The following is a 23045-nucleotide window of genomic DNA, read 5'->3' as shown; positions in this document are numbered from 1 at the left end:
ATGATGTCACATGTCTTTTTCTTGTCACATACAACATGGGATTAAAAACTACAAAAAGAAAAAATGCAGAAGACTTACAGCTGAGGGTCAAAAGTGCTGTTGTCCAACCAGGTCCATAATTCCCCTCCAGGAGGAATCCTCAAACCAACCCAAAATGAATCCTGTCTATTTTTCCATAGGAAAGTCTAAAAAGAATAGAAAATGTTGTATGAAATCAAGTGATTCTTACAGATGCAAGATAATTTACCACAGGAGCACGTTCTATGTGACTGGCACAGCACTAGAAGCTAGGAATGAACAGGTAAGACATGCTTCATGTTTTCAAATAGATCACAGTGGAGGGGAAATCCACAGCAATGCAATGGGATAAAAGCTAAAGATAAATTACTAAATGTCTAGGGGAGCCTGGTGGGCTGCCATCTATGGGGTCGCACAGAGTCGGACACGACTGACGTGACTTAGCAGCAGCAGCAGCAGCAGCACCATTGACAAATGAATGGATAAAGATGTGGTGCATATGTACAATGGAATATTCAGTTCAGTTCAGTTCAGTTCAGTGGCTCAGTCGTGTCCGACTCTCCGCGACCCCATGAATCACAACACGCCAGGCCTCCCTGTCCATCACCAACTCCCGGAGTTCACTCAAACTCATGTCCACAGAGTCGGTGATGCCATCCAGCCATCTCATTCTCCGTCGTCCCCTTCTCCTCCCGCCCCCAACCTTTCCCAGCATCAGAGTCTTTTCCAGTGAGTCAACTCGTCGCATGAGGTGGCCAAAGTATTGCAGTTTCACCTTTAGCATCAGTCCCTCCAATGAACATCCAGGATTGATCTCCTCTAGAATGGACTCGTTGGATCTCCTTGCAGTATAAGGGACTCTCAAGAGTCTTCTCCAACACCACAGTTCAAAAGCATCGATTCTTCGGCGGTCAGCCTTCTTCACAGTCCAACTCTCACATCCATACATGACCACGGGAAAACCCATTGCCTTGACTAGACGGACCTTGGTTGGCAAAGTAATGTCTCTGCTTTTTAATATACTATCAAGGTTGGTCATAACTTTCCTTCCAAGGAGCAAGCGTCTTTTAATTTCATGGCTGCAATCAGCATCTGCAGTGATTTTGGAGCCCAAAAAAACAAAGTCTGACACTGTTTCCACTGTTTTTCCATCTATTTCCCAGGAAGTGATGGGACCAGATGCCATGATCTTTGTTTTCTGAATGTTGAGCTTCAAGCCAACCTTTTCACTCTCCTCTTTCACTTTCATCAAGAGGCTTTTGAGTTCCTCTTCACTTTCTGCCATAAGGGTAGTGTCATCTGCATATCTGAGGTTATTGATATTTCTCCCAGCAATCTTGATTCCAGCCTGTGCTTCTTCCAGCCCAGCGTTCCTCATGATGTACTCTGCATATAAGTTAAAGAAGCAAGGTGACAATATACAACCTTGACATACACCTTTTCCTATTTGGAACCAGTCTGTTGTTCCATGTCCAGTTCTAACACTGCTTGGCACGTTATGAATGCTTCTTGCCTAAATAATAGTGATTACTACTAACTGAAACTCCAATACTTTGGCCACCTCATGCGACGAGTTGACTCATTGAAAAAGACTCTGATGCTGGGAAGGATTGGGGGCAGGAGGAGAAGGGGACGACCGAGAATGAGATGGCTGCATTGCATCACCGACTCAATGGACATGAGTTTGAGTGAACTCCAGGAGTTGGTGATGGACAGGGAGGCCTGGCGTGCTGTGATTCATGGGGCCGCAAAGAGTCAGACACGACTGAGCGACTGAACTGAACTGAACTGAAACAATAATCTAGAAGCAAGAAAACACACAGGAAAAGTTACAGAAAGATAGCAATCTCTGAGCTGATGGAGCACATATTGTTCATAAGTTTTTTTTTAATTGGAGGATAATTGCTTTACAATATTGTGTTGGTTTCAGCTATACATCAACATGAATCACCCATAGGTATACATGTGTCCCCTCCCTCTTTAATCTCCCTCCCACCTCCTATCCCATCCCACCTCTTTAGATTGTCAAAGAACACCTCATTTGAGCTCCTTGCATCATATAGCAAATTTCCACTGGATATGGTAATCTATATGTTTGCATGCTACTCTCTCAATTCCTCCCACTCTCTCCTTTCCTATGTCCACCAGTCTGTTCTGTATGTCTGCATCTCCATTACTGAAAATAGGATCATCAGTACCATCTTTCTAGATTCCATATTTGTGCATTAATATATGATATTTGTTTTCTTTTTCTGACTTACTTCACTTTGTATAACAGGCTCTAGGTTCACCCACTTTATTAGAATCGACTCAAATGTGTTCTATTTATGGCTGAGTAATATTCCATTGTATATACGTACCATAACTTCTTTATCCATTCATCTATTGATGGACATTTAGGTTGCTTCCGTTATCTTAGCTATTGTAAATAATGCTGCAACAAAGACTGAGGTATATGACTCTCTTTCAATTATGGTTTTCTCAGCGTATATGCCCAGTAGTGGGATTGTTGGGTTATATGGTAGTTTTATTCCCAGTTTTTTAAGGAATCATCATACTGTTCTCCACAGTGGCTATATCAATTAACAACAGTGCAAGAGCATTCCCTTTTCTCCACACCCTCTCCAGCATTTATTATTTATAGAGATTTTGATGATGGCCATTCCCACCCGTGTGAGTTGATTCCTTATTGTAGTTTTGATTTGCATTTCTCTAATGATGAGTGATGCTGAGCACCTCTTCATGTGTTTTTTAGCCATCTGTATGTGTTTGGAGAAATGTCTGATTAGGTCCTCTCCCCATTTTTTGTTTGGGCTGTTTGTTTTCCTGATGTTGAGCTGCATGAGCTGCTTATATATCCTGGAGATTAATCCGGTGTCAGTTTTTTCCTTTGCAATTATTTTCTTCCATTCTGAGGGTTGTCTTTTAATCTTGTTCCTTTTGCTGTGCAAAAGCTTTTAAGTTTAATTAAGTACCATTTATTTATTTTTGTTTTTATGTCCATTACTCTGGGAGGTGGGTAACATCTCCTTTTGTACAATAACATAACCCCTGAGACAAAGTATATGGCTGGCCATAATGTGCTAAATTGCTGAAGTTTTGTCCGACTCTTTGTGACCCTGTGGACTGACTGTAGCCTGCAAGACTCCTCTGTCCATGAGATTTCCAAGGCAAGAATACTGGAGTGGGTTGCCATTTCCTCCTCCAGGAGGTCTTCCCAGCCCAGGGATTGAACCCACGTCTCTTGTATCTCCTGCATTGTTAGGCAGATTCTTTACCACTGCCCAATTCACATATATGCCATGCCATGCTCAGTTGCTTCACATGTATAATTGACCCCTATTACAGGCTTCAGGGGCCAGAGGATAGAATATGGGCTCAACTGTGTCTCTTCAAAATGTATGCATTTGAAGCTCTAACTCCCAGTGCTTCAAAATGTGACTGCCTTTGGAGACATAGCTTTTAGAGAGGTGACTAAGCACAAATGAGGCTATTAGGGTAGATCTTAATCCAATATAACTATTGTCCTTATAAGAAGAAGAAATTTGGACATACAGAGAGACACAGATGCATGCATACAGAGGAAAACCGTGTGAGGACAGAGCAAGCAGGTTGCCATCTAGAAATTAAGAAAAGAGGCCTTGTAAGGAACCAAATCTGCCAACACCTTGATCTTGAACTTCTAGCCTTCAGAGCTGTGAGTAATAAATTTCTGATGCTTAAGCCGCCAAGTCTGTGGTACTTTGTTATGTTAGCTCTAACAAGTTTATACAACCCTTTGGGTACTTGCGTGCTAAGTCACTTCAATTGTGTCTGATTCTTTTTAACCCCATGGAGTATAGCCGCCCAATTCCTCTATCCATAAGATTCTCCAGGCAAGAATCCTGGAGGGGCTGCCATGCCCTCCTCCAGGGGATCTTCCTGACCAAAGGATCAAACCTGCGTGTCCTGCATTGGCAGGCAGGTTCTTTACCACTAAAACCACCTGGAAAGTCTTCAGTTCAGTTCAGTTAAGTCGCTCAGTTGTGTCCAACTCTTTGCGACCCCATGAATCACAGCACGCCAGGCCTCGCTGTTCATCACCAACTCCTGGACTTCACTCAAACTCATGTCCATCGAGTCAGTGATGCCATCCAGCCATCTCATTCTCTGTTGTCCCCTTCTCCTCCTGCCCCTAATCCTTCCCAGCATCAGAGTCTTTTCCAGTGAGTCAACTCGTTGCATGAGGTGGCCAAAGTATTGCAGTTTCACCTTTAGCATCAGTCCTTCCAATGAACACCCAGGATTGATCTCCTTTAGAATGGACTGGTTGGATCTCCTTGCAGTCCAAGGGACTCTCAAGAGTCTTCTCCAGCACCACAGTTCAAAAGCATCAATTCTTTGGCACTCAGCTTTCTTCACAGTCCAACTCTCACATCCATACATGACCACGGGAAAAACCATAGCCTTGACTAGATGGACCTTTGTTGGCAAAGTAATGTCTCTGCTTTTTAATATGCTATCTATGTTGGTCATAACTTTTCTTCCAAGGAGTAAGCATCTTTTAATTTCATGGCTGCAATCAGCATCTGCAGTGATTTTGGAGCCCCAAAAAATAAAGTCTGACACTGTTTCCACTGTTTCCCCATCTATCTTCCATGAAATGATGGGACCAGATGCCATGATCGTTGTTTTCTGAATGTTGAGCTTTAAGCCAACTTTTTCACTCTCCTCTTTCAGTTTCATCAAGAGGCTTTTGAGTTCCTCTTCACTTTCTGCCATAAGGGTGGTGTCATCTGCATATCTGAGGTTATTGATATTTCTCCCGGCAATCTTGATTCTAGCTTGTGCTTCTTCCAGCCCAGCATTCCTCATGATGTACTCTGCATATAAGTTAAATAAGCAGGGTGACAATATACAACCTTGATGTACTCCTTTTCCTATTTGGAACCAGTCTGTTGTTCCGTGTCCAGTTCTAACTGTTGCTTCCTGACCTGCATACAGGTTTCTCAAGAGGCAGGTCAGGTGGTCTGGGATTCCCATCTCTCTCAGAATGTTCTACAGTTTATTGTGATCGACACAGTCAAAGGCTTTGGCATAGTCAATGAAGCAGAAATAGATGCTCTTCTGGAACTCTCTTGCTTTCTCCATGATCCAGCGGATGTTGGCAATTTGATCTCTGGTTCCTCTGCCTTTTCTAAAACCTGCTTGAACATCTGGGAGTTCACGGTTCACATATTACTGAAGCCTGGCTTGGAGAATTTTGAGCATGACTTTACTAGCATGTGAGATGAGTGCAATTGTGCGGTAGTTTGAGCATTCTTTGGCATTGCCTTTCTTTGGGATTGGAATGAAGACTGACCTTTTCCAGTCCTGTGGCCACTGCTGAATTTTCCAAATTTGCTGGCATATTGAGTGCAGCACTTTCACAGCATCATCTTTCAGGATTTGAAATAGCTCAATTGGAATTCCATCACCTCCACTAGCTTTGTTCATAGTGATGCTCTCTAAGGTCCACTTGACTTCACATTCCAAGATGTTGGGTTCCAGGGGAATGATCACGCCATCGTGATTATCTTGGTTGTGAAGATCTTTTTTGTACAGTTCTTCTGTGTATTCTTGCCACCTCTTCTTAATATCTTCTGCTTCTGTTAGGTCCATACCATTTCTGTCCTTTATCGAGCCCATCTTTGCATGAAATGTTCCCTTGGAATCTCTAATTTTCTTGAAGAGATCTCTTGTTTTTCCTGTTCTGTTGTTTTCCTCTGTTTCTTTGCATTGATCACTGAGGAAGGCTTTCTTATCTCTCCTTGCTATTCTTTGGAACTCTGCATTCAGATGCTTGTGTCTTTCCTTTTCTCCTTTGCCTTTCGCCTCTCTTTTCACAGCTATTTATAAGGCCTCCTCAGACAGCCATTTTGCTTTTTTGCATTTCTTTTCCATGGGGATGGTCTTGGTCCCTGTCTCCTGTACAATGTCATAAACCTCCATCCAGAGTTCATCAGGCACTCTATCTATCAGATCTAGTCCCTTAAATCTATGTCTTCAGTTCAGTTCAGTTCAGTTGCTCAGTCGTGTCCGACTCTCGGCGACCCCATGAATCGCAGCACACCAGGCCTCCCTGTCCATCACCAACTCCCGGACTTCCACTGTAATCATAAGGGATTTGATTTAGGTCATATCTGAATGGTCTAGTGGTTTTCCCTACTTTCTTCAATTTAAGTCTGAATTTGGCAATAAGGAGTTCATGATCTGAGCCACAGTCAGCTCCTAGTCTTGTTTCTGCTAACTGTGTGGAGCTTCTTCATCTTTGGCTGCAAAGAATATAACCAATCTGATTTCTGTGTTGATCATCTGGTGATGTCCATGTGTAGAGTCTTCTCTTGTGTTGTTGGAAGAGGGTGTTTGCTATGACCAGTGCGTTCTCTTGGCAAAACTCTATTAGCCTTTGCCCTGCCTCATTTCGTGCTCCAAGGCCAAATTTGCCTCTTACTCCAGATGTTTCTTGACATCCTACTTTTGCATTCCATTCCCCTATAATGAAAAGGACATCTTTTTGGGGTGTTAGTTCTAAAAGGTTTTGCAGGTCTTCATAGAACCATTCAACTTCGGCTTCTTCAGAATTACTGGTTGGGGCATAGGCTTGGATTACTGTAATATTGAATGGTTTGCCTTGGAAACGAACAGAAATCATTCTGTCGTTTTTAAGATTGCATCCAAGTACTGCATTTCAGACTCTTTTGTTGACCGTGATGGCTACTCCATTTTTGCTAAGGGATTCCTGCCCACAGTAGTAGATATAATGGTTATCTGAGTTAAATTCACCCATTCCAGTTCATTTCAGTTCACTGATTCCTAGAATGTCTATGTTCACTCTTGCCATCTCCTGTTTGACCGCTTCCAATTTGCCTTGATTCATGGACCTAACATTCCAGGTTCCTATGCAATATTGCTCTTTACAGCATTGGACCTTGCTTCTATCACTGGTCACATTCACAACTGGGAATTTGTTTCGCTTTGTCTCCATCCCTTCAATCCTTCTGGAGTTATTTCTCCACTGATCTCCAATAGCATACTGGGCACCTACAGACCTGGGGAATTCCTCATACAGTATCCTATCATTTTGCCTTTTGATAATGTTCATGGGGTTCTCAAGGCAAGTATACTGAAGTGGTTTGCCCCTTTATTATTCTGTTGGTGGCTCAGATGGTAAAGAAACTGCTTGCAATATGGGAGATCTGGGTTCAGTTCCTGGGTAGAAACAGACAGTAAATCACTGCATGGAGAAAGAGTGCAATGAGAGACTTCCCTAAAAACCTTATCTGTTTCCTGCTCATCATCAAATGGAAAAATGCTGAAATGTCGTAAAGACATATTTCCTGGGCAACAAGAAACCTAACCCATCACTTAATAATTAACTGAAACTCCACATTAAAGACCTAGGAGGAACTGTGTGTTCGTTTCCAAGCACAAAGCTATGTAACTCAGTCTCTTATTAGATGTTTTCTTATTAGGTCCTTTCAAGTTGATACCTTCTTCCCCTTTTTTGTCTTAACCTGACTTCTAAGAGAAGAAAAAAGTCTCTTTTTAGTTCTTCACCCATTCCGGATTTGGTTCATGTTCAAACCAATTTGGACTGCATCTGACAAAGAGTTTTACAGTTTGATATTTGGGGTTACATTGGTTACACTGAAGATAACTTACTTCCCATTTTCATTTTCTTGTTGTTGTGGATTTCTATGAAACTCAGAGGAATTTTTTCTTCCCCCTACAAAAGTTTCAACAGCTGCCCTGATGTAAATTCTCCAGACTTAACCAGGCTTGTAAAGCATTGTTCATCACTGAGTTTTCTGAAACTGAGCCTTTCACATCGCTTGTAATTTCAACACACTAATTCTTATGCTGAGAATCCTTATTGATGTTTGCCAACTAATATCTATACTGGCCTTATTTAGGTTTGGTATCCAACCTTCGTGTAAGAAAATTTCAATTTAAATTAAGCCAGAGTTAGAAAAATATTAGTTTTTTCAACAAAAATCAAAGTTTAATGAGAAGGGCGATACTGTATTTCCTTTCCCTGAACATCATTTTTAATTTCAGCTTCCATGCTGTCTGACTACAAACTTTGTGAACAATGATGGATTAAATATGGGAGATGAGACTCATGTCATACATTTAAAATGCAATCTGGGAAACAGAAGGATCCCTTACAGAGAAGAACTTAGGTATATACCATTAAAAGGATTTCTCCTATCCCTAGCTAAGCGAGTGTGAAAGTAAAAGTTGCTCAGTTGTGTCTGACTCTTTGTGACCCCATGGACTATATAGTCCATGGGATTCTCCAGGCCATAATACTGGAGTGGGTAGCCTTTCCCTTTTCCAGGGGATCTTCCTAACTCAGGGATTGAACCCAGGTCTCCTGCATCGCAGGCGGATTCTTTACCAGCTGAGCCACAAAGGAAGCAAAAGAAGCCTAAAATAATAATATAGTTTCAATGATTCATTCAACCAATAATTGTGCAGTTAACATCAATGAGGTTTAAATTTTTTTCACCAAAATTTTCAAATTGGTAGCACAAAGAAGTACTGCAGTTGTGAAGGATGCTATAATCTTAAAATTTTATACCTCACCGTATCAGTGAAGTCTCGGACCACCATGAGATGTGAATTTTTCATGACACAGTCATTTTTACTTTCATTCCAAGATTTCTTATTTTCATGTTCAGCAACCCAGTAGCATTTCCCCCCATGTAGCTTCCAATCTTTGGTGGGGCATGATGTGTGAACAGTGGAAGAATTGAAAGAAACTGGAAGGAAAAAGGATAAGTAATTAAAAGAAACATGAGAATGCATCCTTAATATTGTATAATAATTAAAGCCTCTCAAAATTTGTTAAATTATGGCCAAAGCTTTCTTTGACAAACTTATGTACTTTTTCTGGATGGATTTTGAAAAAAATAAAACCTAACAGAATTTCAATTGTGTATTTTTTCTTTCTCCCATTTAATTTATTCTCTTTAAAATGTAATGTTTTCTATGAGCTAGGCAATGAACAGACACTAGGATAAAGCGATCAACATCCAAGCTTCAGGAAGATAAAAACTTTGGAGGAAAAGTAGAAATTGGAGATTTCAACTAGTGATCCACCAATGAACGAGGCATTTTGAGAATTATGTATCACTATAATTTTGAGAATTATAAAATCATGAGAAAAATTTTTATTGGGAAAATTTGTATGATAGGTGGTCTCTAAAACTCAGATAGATTGATCCTCCTATTTATAAAAGGGTCTGGACAGAATTTAAAGCAATTTTATTCAATACCATGTTATCACCTCTTTCAAGGGTAGAAGGAGGACAATTATGTGCTTTTGTGTTGGGAATAATGTCCCAGAAAATTTGCTATCATAGTCTCACTAGTTTAAAAAATTAAAGAATTTGGAATGAGGTTGAGGAGACTTGGAAAAATTAAAATCCATTTTAAAGTTTTAATGAGTTCCCAGAAGTTGAAATCACTCTATAACATGGACTGGTAACTCTTTCTAATAACATTATATATGCAGGTTCAAAAAAAGAAAGGCATATAGTTTTTCAATATAGAATAAAAACTTAAATCAACAGATTAAACATTGTAAAGGAAACAGAAAGAAAAAGAAAACAGAAAAGCTAAATAATTGAACATTTTCTTGACTTTTAAAAGTATATTAATACATTCATATGTGAAAGATAAAAACTTGCATAAAATAATCATTTATAATATTTTTCATGTAGTACCATTAAAAAACTGACAAAAAGCTATGTGGTGTGATCATGAATTTTAGGAAAGAAAATATTTTAACCGTATTCTACACCTGCACATGTCCCAGTAGAAATAAAGATTCTAATAAAATACAATGATTTAAACATAGTACCTTTAAATTCATTTAAAACACATACAAGTTTATTTTTCTCATTTGTCTTCAATCTTTAAATAGTTTTGTCAAGGACTGTAATAGGCCCATGAAAAACAATGGTCTAAACCATCCTTCTGTAGGAGTAGAGGAATTTCCCCTTTATTCAGATATACCCAAGTAAAATCCATGCTACTGTCCACACTTGCTTATTCAGGAATTCAGTTCAGTTCAGTTTACTCAGTCATGTCCAACTCTGTGACCCCATGGACTGTAGCACGCCAGGCTTCCCTGTCCATCACCAACTCCCGGAGTTTACTCAAACTCATGTCCATTGAGTTGGTGATGCCATCCAACTATCTCATCCTCTGTTGTCCCCTTCTTCCCCTGCCTTCGATCTTTCCCAGCATCAGGGTCTTTTCCAATGAGTCAGTTCTTCACATCAGGTGGCCAAAATATTGGAGTTTCAGCTTCAGCATCAGTCCTTCCAATGAATATTCAGGACTGATTTCCTTTAGGATAGACTGGTTGGATCTCCTTGCAGTCAAAGGGACTCTTAAGAGTCTTCTCCAACACCACCGTTCAAAAGTTTCAATTCTTTGGCGCTCAGCTTTCTTTATGGTCCAACTCTCATATCCATACATGACTACAGGAAAAACCATAGCTTTGACTAGATGGATCTTTGATGGCAAAGTAATGTCTCTGGTTTTTAATATGCTCTCTATGTTGGCCATAACTTTCCTTCCAAGTAGCAAGCATCTTTTAATTTCAGGGCTGCAGTCACCATCTGCAGTGATTTTGGAGACCAAAATAATAGTCTGTCACTGTTTCCATTGTTTCCTCATCTATTTGCCATGAAGTGATGGGACGGGATGCCATGATCTTAGTTTTCTGAATATTGAACCTTAAGCCAACTTTTTCACTCTCCTCTTTCACTTTCATCAAAAGGCTTTTTAGGTTTTCTTTGCTTTCTGCTATAAGGGTGGTGTCATCTACATATCTGAGGCTATTGATATTTCTCCCGACAATCTTGATTCCAGCTTGTGCTTCATCCAGCCTGATATTTCTCATGATGTACTCTGCATATAAGTTAAATAAGCAGGGTGATAATATACAACCTTGACATACTCCTTTCCCGATTTGGAACCAGTCTGTTGTTCCTACAGAAAATTGGATTAAAGATTTACTGAGCATGGCCCCGCCCATCAGAACAAGACCCAGTTTCTCCCTCAGTCAGTCTCTCCCATCAGGAAGCTTCCATAAGCCTCTTATCCCTATCCATCAGAGGGCAAACAGAATGAAAACCACTATCACAGAAAACTAACCAATCTGATCATATGGACCACAGCCTTGTCTAACTCAGTGAAACTATGAGCCATGCCGTGTAGGGCCACCCAAGACGGACGGGTCATGGTGGAGAGTCCTGACAAAATGTGGTCCACTGGAGAAGGGAATGGCAAACCTCTTCAGTATACTTGCCTTGAGAGTCCCATGAACAGTATGAAAAGGCAAAAAGACAGGACACTCAAAGATGAACTCCCCAGGTCAGTATGTGTCCAATAAACTACTGGAGGTCAGTGGAGAAATGACTCCAGACATCATGAAGAGACAGAGCCAAAGTAAAAACAACACCCAGTTGTAGATGTGACTGGTGATAGAAGCAAGGTCCGATGCTGTAAAGAGCAATATTGCATAGGAACCTGGAATGTTAGGTTCATGAATCAAGGCAAATTGGAAGTGATCAAACAGGAGATGGCAAGAGTGAACATCGACATTTTAGGAATCAGCAAACTAAAATGGACTGGAATGGGTGAATTTAACTCAGATGACCATTATATCTACTTCCGTGGGCAAGAATCCCTTAGAAGAAATGGAGTAGCCATCATGGTCAACTAAGGAATTAGGCAATATAGAATAACATTACCTATTGAGCTGCTTACTTCAGATTTACTTTGCTCAGTACAATATTTCTTCTTTGATTCATTATCCACTTCAGTTTGTCTTGCAGATTTGAACTGAATAACTAGTGAAAGAAGACACATCTTTTCTTAATTAAATATAAAGCAGAAAACGGTCAGGTTGCAGTGATTCAGTGAAGTTGATTAATGTGGAAACTCCAGAGCAATTAAAGTGATTGAAACTTAAGGGAAAAAAATCCCTTTTCCCAAGGTTGGACTTTCTTTTGCACATACTCCTATTAATTTTATTAATATCAAATTTAGGGGAATTGGAAAAATATGACCTGGGACCAGAAGGAAACTCACTTGATTTTTTTCTGGAGTTTTCTTATTTATTTCAATAAACACAAAATAACCAGCTTTGAATATAAGCTTCATTTGGCTAGTTTGTGTTTGGTAAGTGCCTATTAACTGTACCAGGTGTCACCTGATTCACGGAAAGAACTTTATGTATTTTGGTTTCAGTTCATGATTCTGTTCCTTTTGAGGTTGTCCATTTAAAGTCTACATATAGAAGGACAGGGTGAGCCCAGAGTATTTTTCTACCATGTGGAAGACATTTATCTTTCTGATGGCCATTTCACTGAAATTACTTTTGGTTATTTGTAATCTCACAATAGTGTGTATTAATCAGTTAAATCTTTAAAATCTATCGTAGTAACAAATCTGTTACTAACAAACTACTGTTTTGATAACAAGCAAATCTATTAACCTATACCAAAAAGAAACATAGCATAGAAGGTATTTTTTTTTTTTTAATGTCCATGTCCCATGGCATGTGGGATCTTAGTTGCCTGACCAGGGATCAAACCTGCACCCTCTACAGTGGAAATACAGAGTCGTTTTAACCACTGGACTGCCAGGGAAGTCCCAGCAGAGGTGTTGAATGTTAAGTATTTTTTGCTTCATCCCCTCAATGTTAAAGTTCCTATTTGGCCACTGCCTAGTTATATTAAACTAGTCAAACCACTTATCGCTCTGGGCTTTAGACTGTTCACCTAAACTGGAGGCTTGACCTTGTTGATTTATAGGGCCCCATCCAGTTCTAGAATTCTGACTCTGCCCATTGACCTCTAGTAACTAATGACATACATAATTACTAATATCATTCACAAGGGCAATACAGGCAGATACTGCCTTGATCTGTTCTAGGGTTTGGTTCAATCTGGAAACCTGAATTCCTTAGCATATACATCATCTGGAAGTTTTTCTCCAAGCATTTACTCAATAACTATTAAAATAGTTGCCATATAAAGTTGGACTATATTTCACTATATCCACAACATATGAGTATAATTTTAAAGTGCCTGAGTGAATTGATTGGTTTTAGACAAAATTTTCACCCATGGATGCAAGATTGATGATACCCCTGAGTAGCTAATGGGGCTTCCCTTGTGGCTCAGCTGGTAAAGAATCCACCTGCAATACAGAAGGCCCAGTTCAATTACTGGGTTGGGAAGATCCCCTGGAGGAGGGAAAGGCTACCCACTCTAGTATTCTGGCCTGGAGAATTCCACAGACTGTATAGTCTATGGGGTCACAAAGAGTTGGACAAGACTGAGTGACTTTCACTTCACTTTCAGGATGCCATGATCTTAGTAAGCTTGAATAAGATCTTGAATAAGCTTAAACAGAAATATGCTTCATAGTTTAATTTGCTTTCACAGAAAATGGTTCAGAGAAGCTGATTTTGATCATAAAATATAGATCTAGCCTCCTTCATATATCAATGAAATGAATCCATAATATATGTAATATCACATGATGAAGTTCTATGGAAAATCTCTAATTTTATTTGTGTATCAAATTTCCTGCTTTGTGTGAAATTGTACTGAATTGTGTAGAAACCACTTTAACAGCAAACACAATCACAACAGGTCATGATAAAATAATACTTTGGAGTAAATAAAGGTTGTTGGTAATTACTTACCAAGTATGCTCAGCACAATTACTATTACAAGAAGAATGATAATCATTGCACATCCAACTTTCAGGAAAATTCCGTGGTGGTGAGAATCTATAAAATTGGATAAATTTCACTAGTAAGCCCAGTATGTAATTGCTTAGGTGGTAAGGAAGGGTTGAATAAACTTAGTCAGTTATGCTCTTGAGTTACTTTCCTTTGAAATATGTAGACCTCACTTCATGGGAAATAGATGGGGAAACAGTGGAAACAGTGTCAGACTTTATTTTTTTGGGCTCCAAAATCACTGCGGATGCTGATTGCAGCCACGAAATTAAAAGACACTTACTCCTTGGAAGGAAAGTTATGACCAACCTAGATAGCATATTAAAAAGCAAAGACATTACTTTGCCAACAAAGGTACATCTAGTCAAGGCTATGGTTTTTCCAGTGGTCATGTATGGATGTGAGAGTTGGACTGTGAAGAAAGCTGATCACTGAAGAATTGATGCTTTTGAACTGTGGTGCTGGAGAAGACTCTTAAGAGTCCCTTGGACTGCAAGGAGATCCAACCAGTCCATTCTAAAGGAGATCAATCCTTGGTGTTCATTGGAAGGACTGATGTTAAAGCTGAAACTGCAATACTTTGGCCACCTCATGTGACGAGTTGACTCACTGGAAAAGACTCTGATGCTGGGAAAGGTTGGGGGCGGGAGGAGAAGGGGACGACAGAGAATGAGATGGCTGGATGGCCTCACCGACTCTGTGGACATGAGTTTGAGTGAACTCCAGGATTTGGTGATGGACAGGGAGGCCTGGCATGCTGTGATTCATGGGGTCGCGGAGAGTCGGACACAACTGAGCAGCTGAACTGAACTGAACTGAACTGAACTTCCTCTGACATACAAATTCGGGTCCCCTGATTTGTGAAGAAGGAGGAATTTGTAAAACTGAATGATTATATTTTTTTCCTTTTGATCACCATGCATAATCTTAACTTATGATCTACTCTCTGCATCCCTAAGTTTTTGTATAAGACTGAAATTCTCAACATTCGCTAATGAACTTACCGACAGCCCTCACTTATTCGGGTTGATCCATTCTTTTATGTCTCGTTTGTGTATTTGTACACAATAAACCTATTTCCAGTGATATGTAATTGCAATTTCATAAAAATATGTTTTAAAATAAAAGTAATTTTAGGGATAATCATGTCCAACATTTGAATGTTAAAATGGGGATTTTAAGTCCACAAAATACAGTTACTTGATAGTAGAGTTGAGATCATACCTCAGTTTTCTTGACTACCAAATTAGACCTTTGTTCACTACCACAGTCTATCTCTTGTAATCAGATAAATACGTCATAAAAAGAAAGTGACATTTTTAGCTCTGGGTTAATTGATGGCTAAAACCAAGAGGCTCTTATCCAAAATAGTTACAGTATAGCAATTCCACTAGATATGTGATATATACACATCTACATGGGGCTTCCCCGGTGGCTCAGGCAGTAAAATGTCTGCCTACAGTGCGGGGGACCCAGGTTCAATCCCTGGATGGGGAAGATTCCCTGGAGAAGGGGATGGCTACCCACTCCACAATTCTTGCCTGGAGAATTCGATGGATAGGGGAGCCTGGTGGGTTACAGTCCCTGGGGTTGCAAAGAGTCAGACACGACTCATCCGTTCACAAACTGAGAGCCTACTACTATAACTGATGTGAAAATACAACCAATCACAAAATCAAGTGTCGAGAATAAGTAACATGAATACTTGTTTAGTGGGATACTATTAGAGGGTGCTTGTTCAAATTACTGTTCAAAACATCTTTAATGAGAATTTATCAAATTCTCAAAACACTAAAAGAAGTCCATGCATTTCCTTTTATCAGGCAAAATGATGCAAATTGTGCCTGAGTAGGCAATAGTGAGAAGAATATAATAATATCCCAACACACATTTCTAGGGTGAAGAACTAAGATTTCAGACCTAAAAAGCTGGAGAATAAATCATCAGAGTTCATGAATGGAACTAATACAAGGATTACTACATCATTCCTTCAGGCCCCTGAAGTAAAGTTTAAGAAAATCGTGGATTTCTGAGTCTTAGTCTGGAATATTCTCAATTGTATTACTTTTCTCACTGATATTTCACTCAGTTTCATGGGGGTACCCTCTTGTTTTATATCTTGGATAAACAATGAACCTGTAATATTTAAAATAAACGAGATCCATTGATTTAAAATCCATTTATACATTCATCTGCCTACCAAGCATCCATTAATTGCCTGCCGAGGACTTAGTACTGTGCGAGGCAGTGGAAATACAAAGATTAAGAGATTAGGGAGAGCGTTTCAACACACGTGAAGCTATGAAATAGGAAGGAATATGATAATTCTGAAGAGCAAAGAGAAAGTCAACAACCAGAGTTAAACAAGTGCAATTAGCAGCTTCGAAGAGAAAGCTCGGGGACAATTGTAGGGCTCTGTGGGACATTACAATCCAATGTAGCAAATCTTTCTCTCCCTCTTGAATATGACACATGGGAACAGAAGTTGCATTTATCCACAACAGAGATATGCAGTGAAAGAGTAATAAAATATTTGACTTCTAGTCATGACTATAGTAGGTAATTTAATTTTTATGCATTCATATTTCCTCATTTTTAACATTACAATAAAATTGGACAGCTGCTGCTGCTGCTAAGTCACTTCAGTCGTGTCTGACTGTGCGACCCCATAGACGGCAGCCCACCAGGTTCCCCCGTCCCTGGGATTCTCAGAACACTGGAGTGAGTTGCCATTTCCTTCTCCAGGGGATCTTCCCAACCCAAGAATCGAACCCAGGTCTCCTGCATTGGCAGGCTGATTCTTTGCCACTGAACCACCAGAGAAGCCCATTTTATAAAGTTGTATGTCAATCCCAATCTCCCAATTTATCCCTCCATTTTTCCCCCTTCAGTTCAGTTCATTTCAGTCGCTCAGTCGTGTCCGACTCTCCCCGACCCCATGAATCACAGCACGCCAGGCCTCCCTGTCCATCACCAACTCCCGGAGTTCACTCAAACTCATGTCCACAGAGTCGGTGATGCCATCCAGCCATCTCATTCTCTGTCGTCGTCCCCGTCTCCTCCCGCCCCCAACCTTTCCCAGCATCAGAGTCTTTTCCAGTGAGTCAACTCGTCGCACGAGGTGGCCAAAGTATTTCAGTTTCAGCTTTAGTATCAATCCTTCCAAAGAACACCCAGAATTGATCTCCTTTAGAATGGACTGGTTGGATCTCCTTGCAGTCCAAGGGACTCTCAAGAGTCTTCTCCAACACCACAGTTCAAAAGCATCAATTCTTCGGCGATCAGCTTTCTTCACAGTCCAGCTCTCACATCCATACATGACCACGGGAAAAGCCATAGCCTTGACTAGACGGACCTTTGTTGGCAAAGTAATGTCTCTGTTTTTTAATATACTATTTGTTTATTAAGTCTGTGACTTTGTATCAGATTGGTTCATTTGTACCATTTCCTCTTTTTTTGACCAGGAAAAAAGTAATGTTCTTTCCATGAACAGACTAAATTAAATCCTGGCATGCAGAATCAAAAATATTGGTCTTGTAGCTTGAAGTGAGTTAAAATAACCTCTAGAAAAATGGACCAATTATGTGAGATTTGTGGGAAACGGAGGAATAAGAATACAGGTTTTGTCCATATTACTTCTCAAATTAAGTTCCATTAGCTCACATAAAATGAAAGCTCCCAGTGTGTCAAGAAAAGAAAGCAGATAAGCCCATATGGAGCAAGTTGTGCTGAGCTGTGTTAAGTCGCTTCAGTCATGTCTGACTCTTTATGATCCTATGGACTGTAGCCCACCAGGTTCCTCTGTCTATGGGATTCTCTAGACAGGAATACTGGAGTGGGTTGCCATGCCTTCCTCTAGGAAACTGGCCTGGCCCAGGGACCAAACCCTAACGTCTCTTACGTCTCCTGCATTGTCAGGTGGGTTCTTTACCACTAACACCACCTGGGAAGCCCCACTGAGCAAGTTAGAGAGAGAACATTTAAACACAGGGAATTTTTTTCAACTGGAGAAAACCATACATGAGATCCACTTGAAAACAGTAAACTTAAAAATATAAAAGAAGAAATGTATTCCTGGGAATAACAGGAAAGCAAAACATCAGTTTTACTCCACAAGGACAAGCTTGTGGAGACTTTAAACATTTTATGTAACCTTTACAATACAAAAATTCTTACCCTAGAGGAGATAATATAAATGCAATATGGAATTTTCCCTAAAGCTTCATTTATATAGAATGTATATATAGAACATACACTGGATTTGAAAAAGCTATTGGTTTTGAGGTGGTTTGTGAGTTGGTGATGGACAGGGAGGCCTGGCGTGCTGTGATTCATGGGGTCGTGGAGAGTCGGACACGACTGAGCAACTGAACTGAACTGAACTGTGATTAAGGTACAATCTTATCTTCAGCTGTATGCCTATCTACTTGTGCTCCAAAAATATTCTATTAGATAATCATTAATTCTAAACTTCAGGAAATAAGATATTAACATTTTATGTCTTTTTATTTTAGTTTACAGTTTTTCTCCTATCAATACACAACTTCCAAAAGGCTAGATAACAATGTGAATAATTGCCAGGGATATTTTCCTCGGTGTGAATGAGTTTATCATATTATTTTCAAAGGGCAGATTCAGATGAGTAAAACTGTAGAGCAGAAAGAGGTTATGAGTATCAGCGTCACCACAGGAATATGATAAATATTCACCACAAGAAGGAATAGAGAGTTCATGGAAACCAAAAGCAAAGGTCTACATATTAAGACTAAAGTTACAATTAACTTCATGAACACTTTATGTCATTAAAATCCTTCACTTTTACCATGGCATTCAGTAGATTTTGCTTTGAATCCAGTCTCCTATTTCCAGTAAATCCCCTGGAGAAGGATGTGGCAACCCACTCCAGGATTCTTGCCGAGAGAATCCCATGGACAGAGGAGCCTGGTGGGCTACAGTCCATAGAGTCACAAAGAGTCGGACATGATGAAGTGACTTAGCACATTTCCAGTAAGACAGATATAAACACAGGACAGAAACAAGGAGATTTAAAGTAAACATTAATTTTAACAGGAGTTCTAGATCCAGCTTACCAGATCTCTGGAGTGAAGATGAATGTTCTGAAGATGTATGTTTGATATCAGCATAGACAATCTCTCCAGCCATTGCATAAATTAAAAAGAATCCTATATTTTTGCAAACTTCCTGTAAATGAGATATATTGAGACAGATAATTTCCTTCCTCTCTCCCAAGTTTGGTAGATTCCCTCAATGAATAAAAAATAAAAGCAATGTGTTCAGCCTTATCAATCAAGGCAATAGATTATTGAACACTTGCATGATCTGGAAGAAAACTGCTATCTGTGCAGTAGTTTCTTGCACTTCAGATAGTTTTCTGCCCTCACTTGGAATGATTTTGACCTTTATTAGTCCTACAGAAGAGATTGCATCACTTTCTTCTATAAACCACTTCCTCTTTTAGCTCAGACATATTTTCAGGCAGAAACCCTTTGCCTTCTAGCATTTTCTCCAAAGTGGAATAGCAATTTGGAAGAAAGGACAAAAAAAAGAGGATTTTTATTATGAAAGTGGTAGAAAGAATTGACAGAATCCTTATCTTTGAAATGCATTGTAATTACCTAGGCAATACTTTAAAAATTCCCTTAAAGCTATTTCTTCTCTTGTATGCTTTATAATTGGAGAAGGAAATGGCAATCCACTCCAGTGTTCTTGCCTGGAGAATCCCAGGGACTGGGGAGCCTGGTGGGCTTCCGTCTATGGGGTCACACAGGGTCGGACACGACTGAAGTGACTTGGCAGCTTGGCATGCTTTATAATATTAACAGCAAGCTAAGTTGAAGCATAGATTATGTAGAGTATTTCCAAACTGAAAAATAATCTATATGAAATAGAAATAACTCTATGTCAAAATAACTCAAGGTTCTGTCATAAAAGAAAATAAATCTTATTTTTTAAATGAGGTTCACAGCAATTTACCACTGAATGCAATGTATTAAGCATAGATTTTAATTTTGGATTTCTTCTGTGCTGTGCTGTGTTCAGTCTCTCAGTTGTGTCCAACTCTTTTGTGACCGCATGGACTGTAGCCTGCCAGGCTCCTCTGTCCATGGGATTTCCCAGGCAAGAGTACCAGAGTGGGTTGCTGTTTTCTTCTCCAGGAACCAAAAATTTTCTTATCGATCATAAGTCTGGCTCTTGTTATTCCATTGTGGCTGGTGGTGCTATACATTTTAAATACATTTTCATTCATATTGTACTCTATAAACAAAAGTTTGAAAAGTTGAACATTATAAGGCTAAATAGTTTTAGTTTCATTTTTTCTATATTATTTAATTACAAGTTTCCATCACAGTCTATTGTAAGCTGGATTTGGAACTTTAAAAGCCTGGGCCTAAATCTTGACTTCAAAATGTAGCAGCTAAACACTTTTGGACAAATTTATCTTTTCAATGCCAGGGTTCTAATCTATAACAGATATAATCAGTTCAGTTCAGTTCAGTTGCTCAGTCGTGTCTGACTCTCTGTGACCCCATGAATCACAGCACAGATATAATAATACGAGAGTTATTGTATTATTGTAATATTGTATTATTGAACATTATAATGTGTAATAAACTATATTATATAGTTTAAAAACCTATCAATAAAGTATACAAATATTGTTCTTTTTTCTTATACACCACTGGCTTCCTTTGTCATTCATCCTAGTATTTTTCTAACTTCTTCCTGATCCATGTGGTGGATACTTACCTCTGAAAGAGGTAACTTTGTGTTTAGAAAAAGAGACTAAAAATAGTAATGCTTAAGGAAGACTGATTATTTAACAATAGCTTGCATGCATTCTTAAGAATTTAGAAAAGTTTCTTTTTCTACCAACACTGATAAAGTACAATGAAGAAAAATAAGATGCAACAGCATAATAAAAAAATGAAGGTCTGTAATCAGTTCAGTTCAGTTCAGTCGCTCAGTCATGTCCGACTCTCCGTGACCCCATGAATCACAGCACGCCAGGCCTCCCTGTCCATCACCAACTCCCGGAGTTCACTCAAACTCATGTCCACAGAGTCGGTGATGCCATCCAGCCATCTCATTCTTGGTCGTCCCCTTCTCCTCCCGCCCCCAACCTTTCCCAGCATCAGAGTCTTTTCCAGTGAGTCAACTCGTTGCATGAGGTGGCCAAAGTATTGCAGTTTCAGCTTTACCATCAATCCTTCCAAAGAACACCCAGGATTGATTTCCTTTAGAATGGACTGGTTGGACCTCCTTGCAGTACAAGGGACTCTCAAGAGTCTTCTGCAACACCACAGTTCAAAAGCATCAATTCTTCGGCGATCAGCCTTCTTCACAGTCCAACTCTCACATCCATACATGACCATGGGAAAAACTATAGCCTTGACTAGACAGACCTAGGTTGGCAAAGTAATGTCTCTGCTTTTTAATATACTATCAAGGTTGGTCATAACTTTCCTTCCAAGGAGTAAGCGTCTTTTAATTTCATGGCTGCAGTCAGCATCTGCAGTGATTTTGGAGCCCCAAAAAATAAAGTCTGACACGGTTTCCACTGTTTTTCCATCTATTTCCCATGAAGTGATGGGACCAGATGCCATGATCTTTGTTTTCTGAATGTTGAGCTTCAAGCCAACCTTTTCACTCTCCTCTTTCACTTTCATCAAGAGGCTTTTGAGTTCCTCTTCATTTTCTGCCATAAGGGTAGTGTCATCTGCATATCTGAGGTTATTGATATTTCTCCCAGCAATCTTGATTCCAACTTGTGCTTCCAGCCCAGCGTTCCTCATGATGTACTCTGCATATAAGTTAAATAAGCAAGGTGACAATATACAGCCTTGACACACTCCTTTTCCTATTTGGAACCAGTCTGTTGTTCGATGTACAGTTCTGACTGTTGTTTCCTGATCTGCATACAGGTTTCTCAAGAGGCAGGTCAGGTGGTCTGGGATTCCCATCTCTTTCAGAATGTTCCACAGTTTATTGTGATCCACACAGTCAAAGGCTTTGGCATAGTCAATGAAGCAGAAATAGATGCTCTTCTGGAACTCTCTTGCTTTCTCCATGCTCCAGCAGATGTTGGCAATTTGATCTCTGGTTCCTCTGCCTTTTCTAAAAGCTGCTTGAACATCTGGGAGTTCACGGTTCACATATTGCTGAAGCCTGGCTTGGAGAATTTTGAGCATGACTTTACTAGCATGTGAGATGAGTGCAATTGTGTGGTAGTTTGAGCATTCTTTGGAATTCTGTTTCTTTGGGATTGGAATGAAGACTGACCTCTTCCAGTCTTGTGGCCACTGCTGAGTTTTCCAAATTTGCTGGCATATTGAGTGCAGCATTTTCACAGCATCATCTTTCAAGATTTGAAATAGCTCAATTGGAATTCCATCACCTCCACTAGCTTTGTTCATAGTGATGCTTTATAAGGCCCACTTGACTTCACATTCCAAGATGTCTGGCTCTAGGTTAGTGATCATGTTATCGTGACTATCTTGGTTGTGAAGATCTTTTTTGTACAGTTCTTCTGTGTATTCTTGCCACCTCTTCTTGATATCTTCTGCTTCTGTTAGGTCCATACCATTTCTGTCCTTTATCGAGCCCATCTTTGCATGAAATGTTCCCTTGGTATCTCTAATTTTCTTGAAGAGATCTCTTGTTTTTCCTATTATGTTGTTTTCCTCTATTTCTTTGCATTGATCACTGAGGAAGGCTTTCTTATCTCTCCTTGCTATTCTTTGGAACTCTGCATTCAGATGCTTGTATCTTTCCTTTTCTCCTTTGCTTTTCGCTTCTCTTCTTTTCACAGCTATTTGTAAGGACTACTCAGACAGCCATTTTGCTCTTTTGCATTTCTTTTCCATGGGGATGGTCTTGGTCCCTGTTTCCTTTACAATGTCACGAACCTCTGTCCAGAGTTCATCAGGCACTCTATCTATCAGATCTAGTTCCTTAAATCTATTCCTCACTTCCACCATATAATCATAAGGGATTTGATTTAGGTCATATCTGAATGGTCTAGTGCTTTTCCCTACTTTCTTCAATTTCAGTCTGAATTTGGCAATAAGGAGTTCATGATCTGAGCCACAGTCAGCTCCTGGTCTTGTTTTTGCTAACTGTATACAGCTTCTCCATCTTTGGCTGCAAAGAATATAATCAATCTGATTTCGGTGTTGACCATCTGGTGATGTCCATGTGTAGAGGCTTCTCT

At 39.7% G+C, this 23045-nt stretch overlaps 1 protein-coding gene across 1 annotated transcript; it reads right to left on the bottom strand.

Moving 5' to 3' along the window:
• Nucleotides 1–261: 261 nt before the first annotated feature.
• On the bottom strand, nt 262–7600 carry LOC148777710 (uncharacterized). The gene is made up of 4 exons (XM_088836735.1): nt 7597–7600; nt 4376–4937; nt 898–1502; nt 262–287 (listed from the first exon to the last, which is right to left on the bottom strand). Exons 1-4 carry the CDS (start codon nt 7598–7600, stop codon nt 262–264), a joined length of 1197 nt encoding a protein of 398 aa, XP_088692861.1.
• Nucleotides 7601–23045: the final 15445 nt, after the last annotated feature.

Source organism: Moschus berezovskii, chromosome 6 (assembly GCF_049115385.1).
Source record: "Moschus berezovskii isolate FMDL1 chromosome 6, NW_MosBer_1.0, whole genome shotgun sequence".
NCBI lineage: Eukaryota > Metazoa > Chordata > Mammalia > Artiodactyla > Moschidae > Moschus > Moschus berezovskii.
This window is presented reverse-complemented; position numbering and strand designations above follow the sequence as displayed.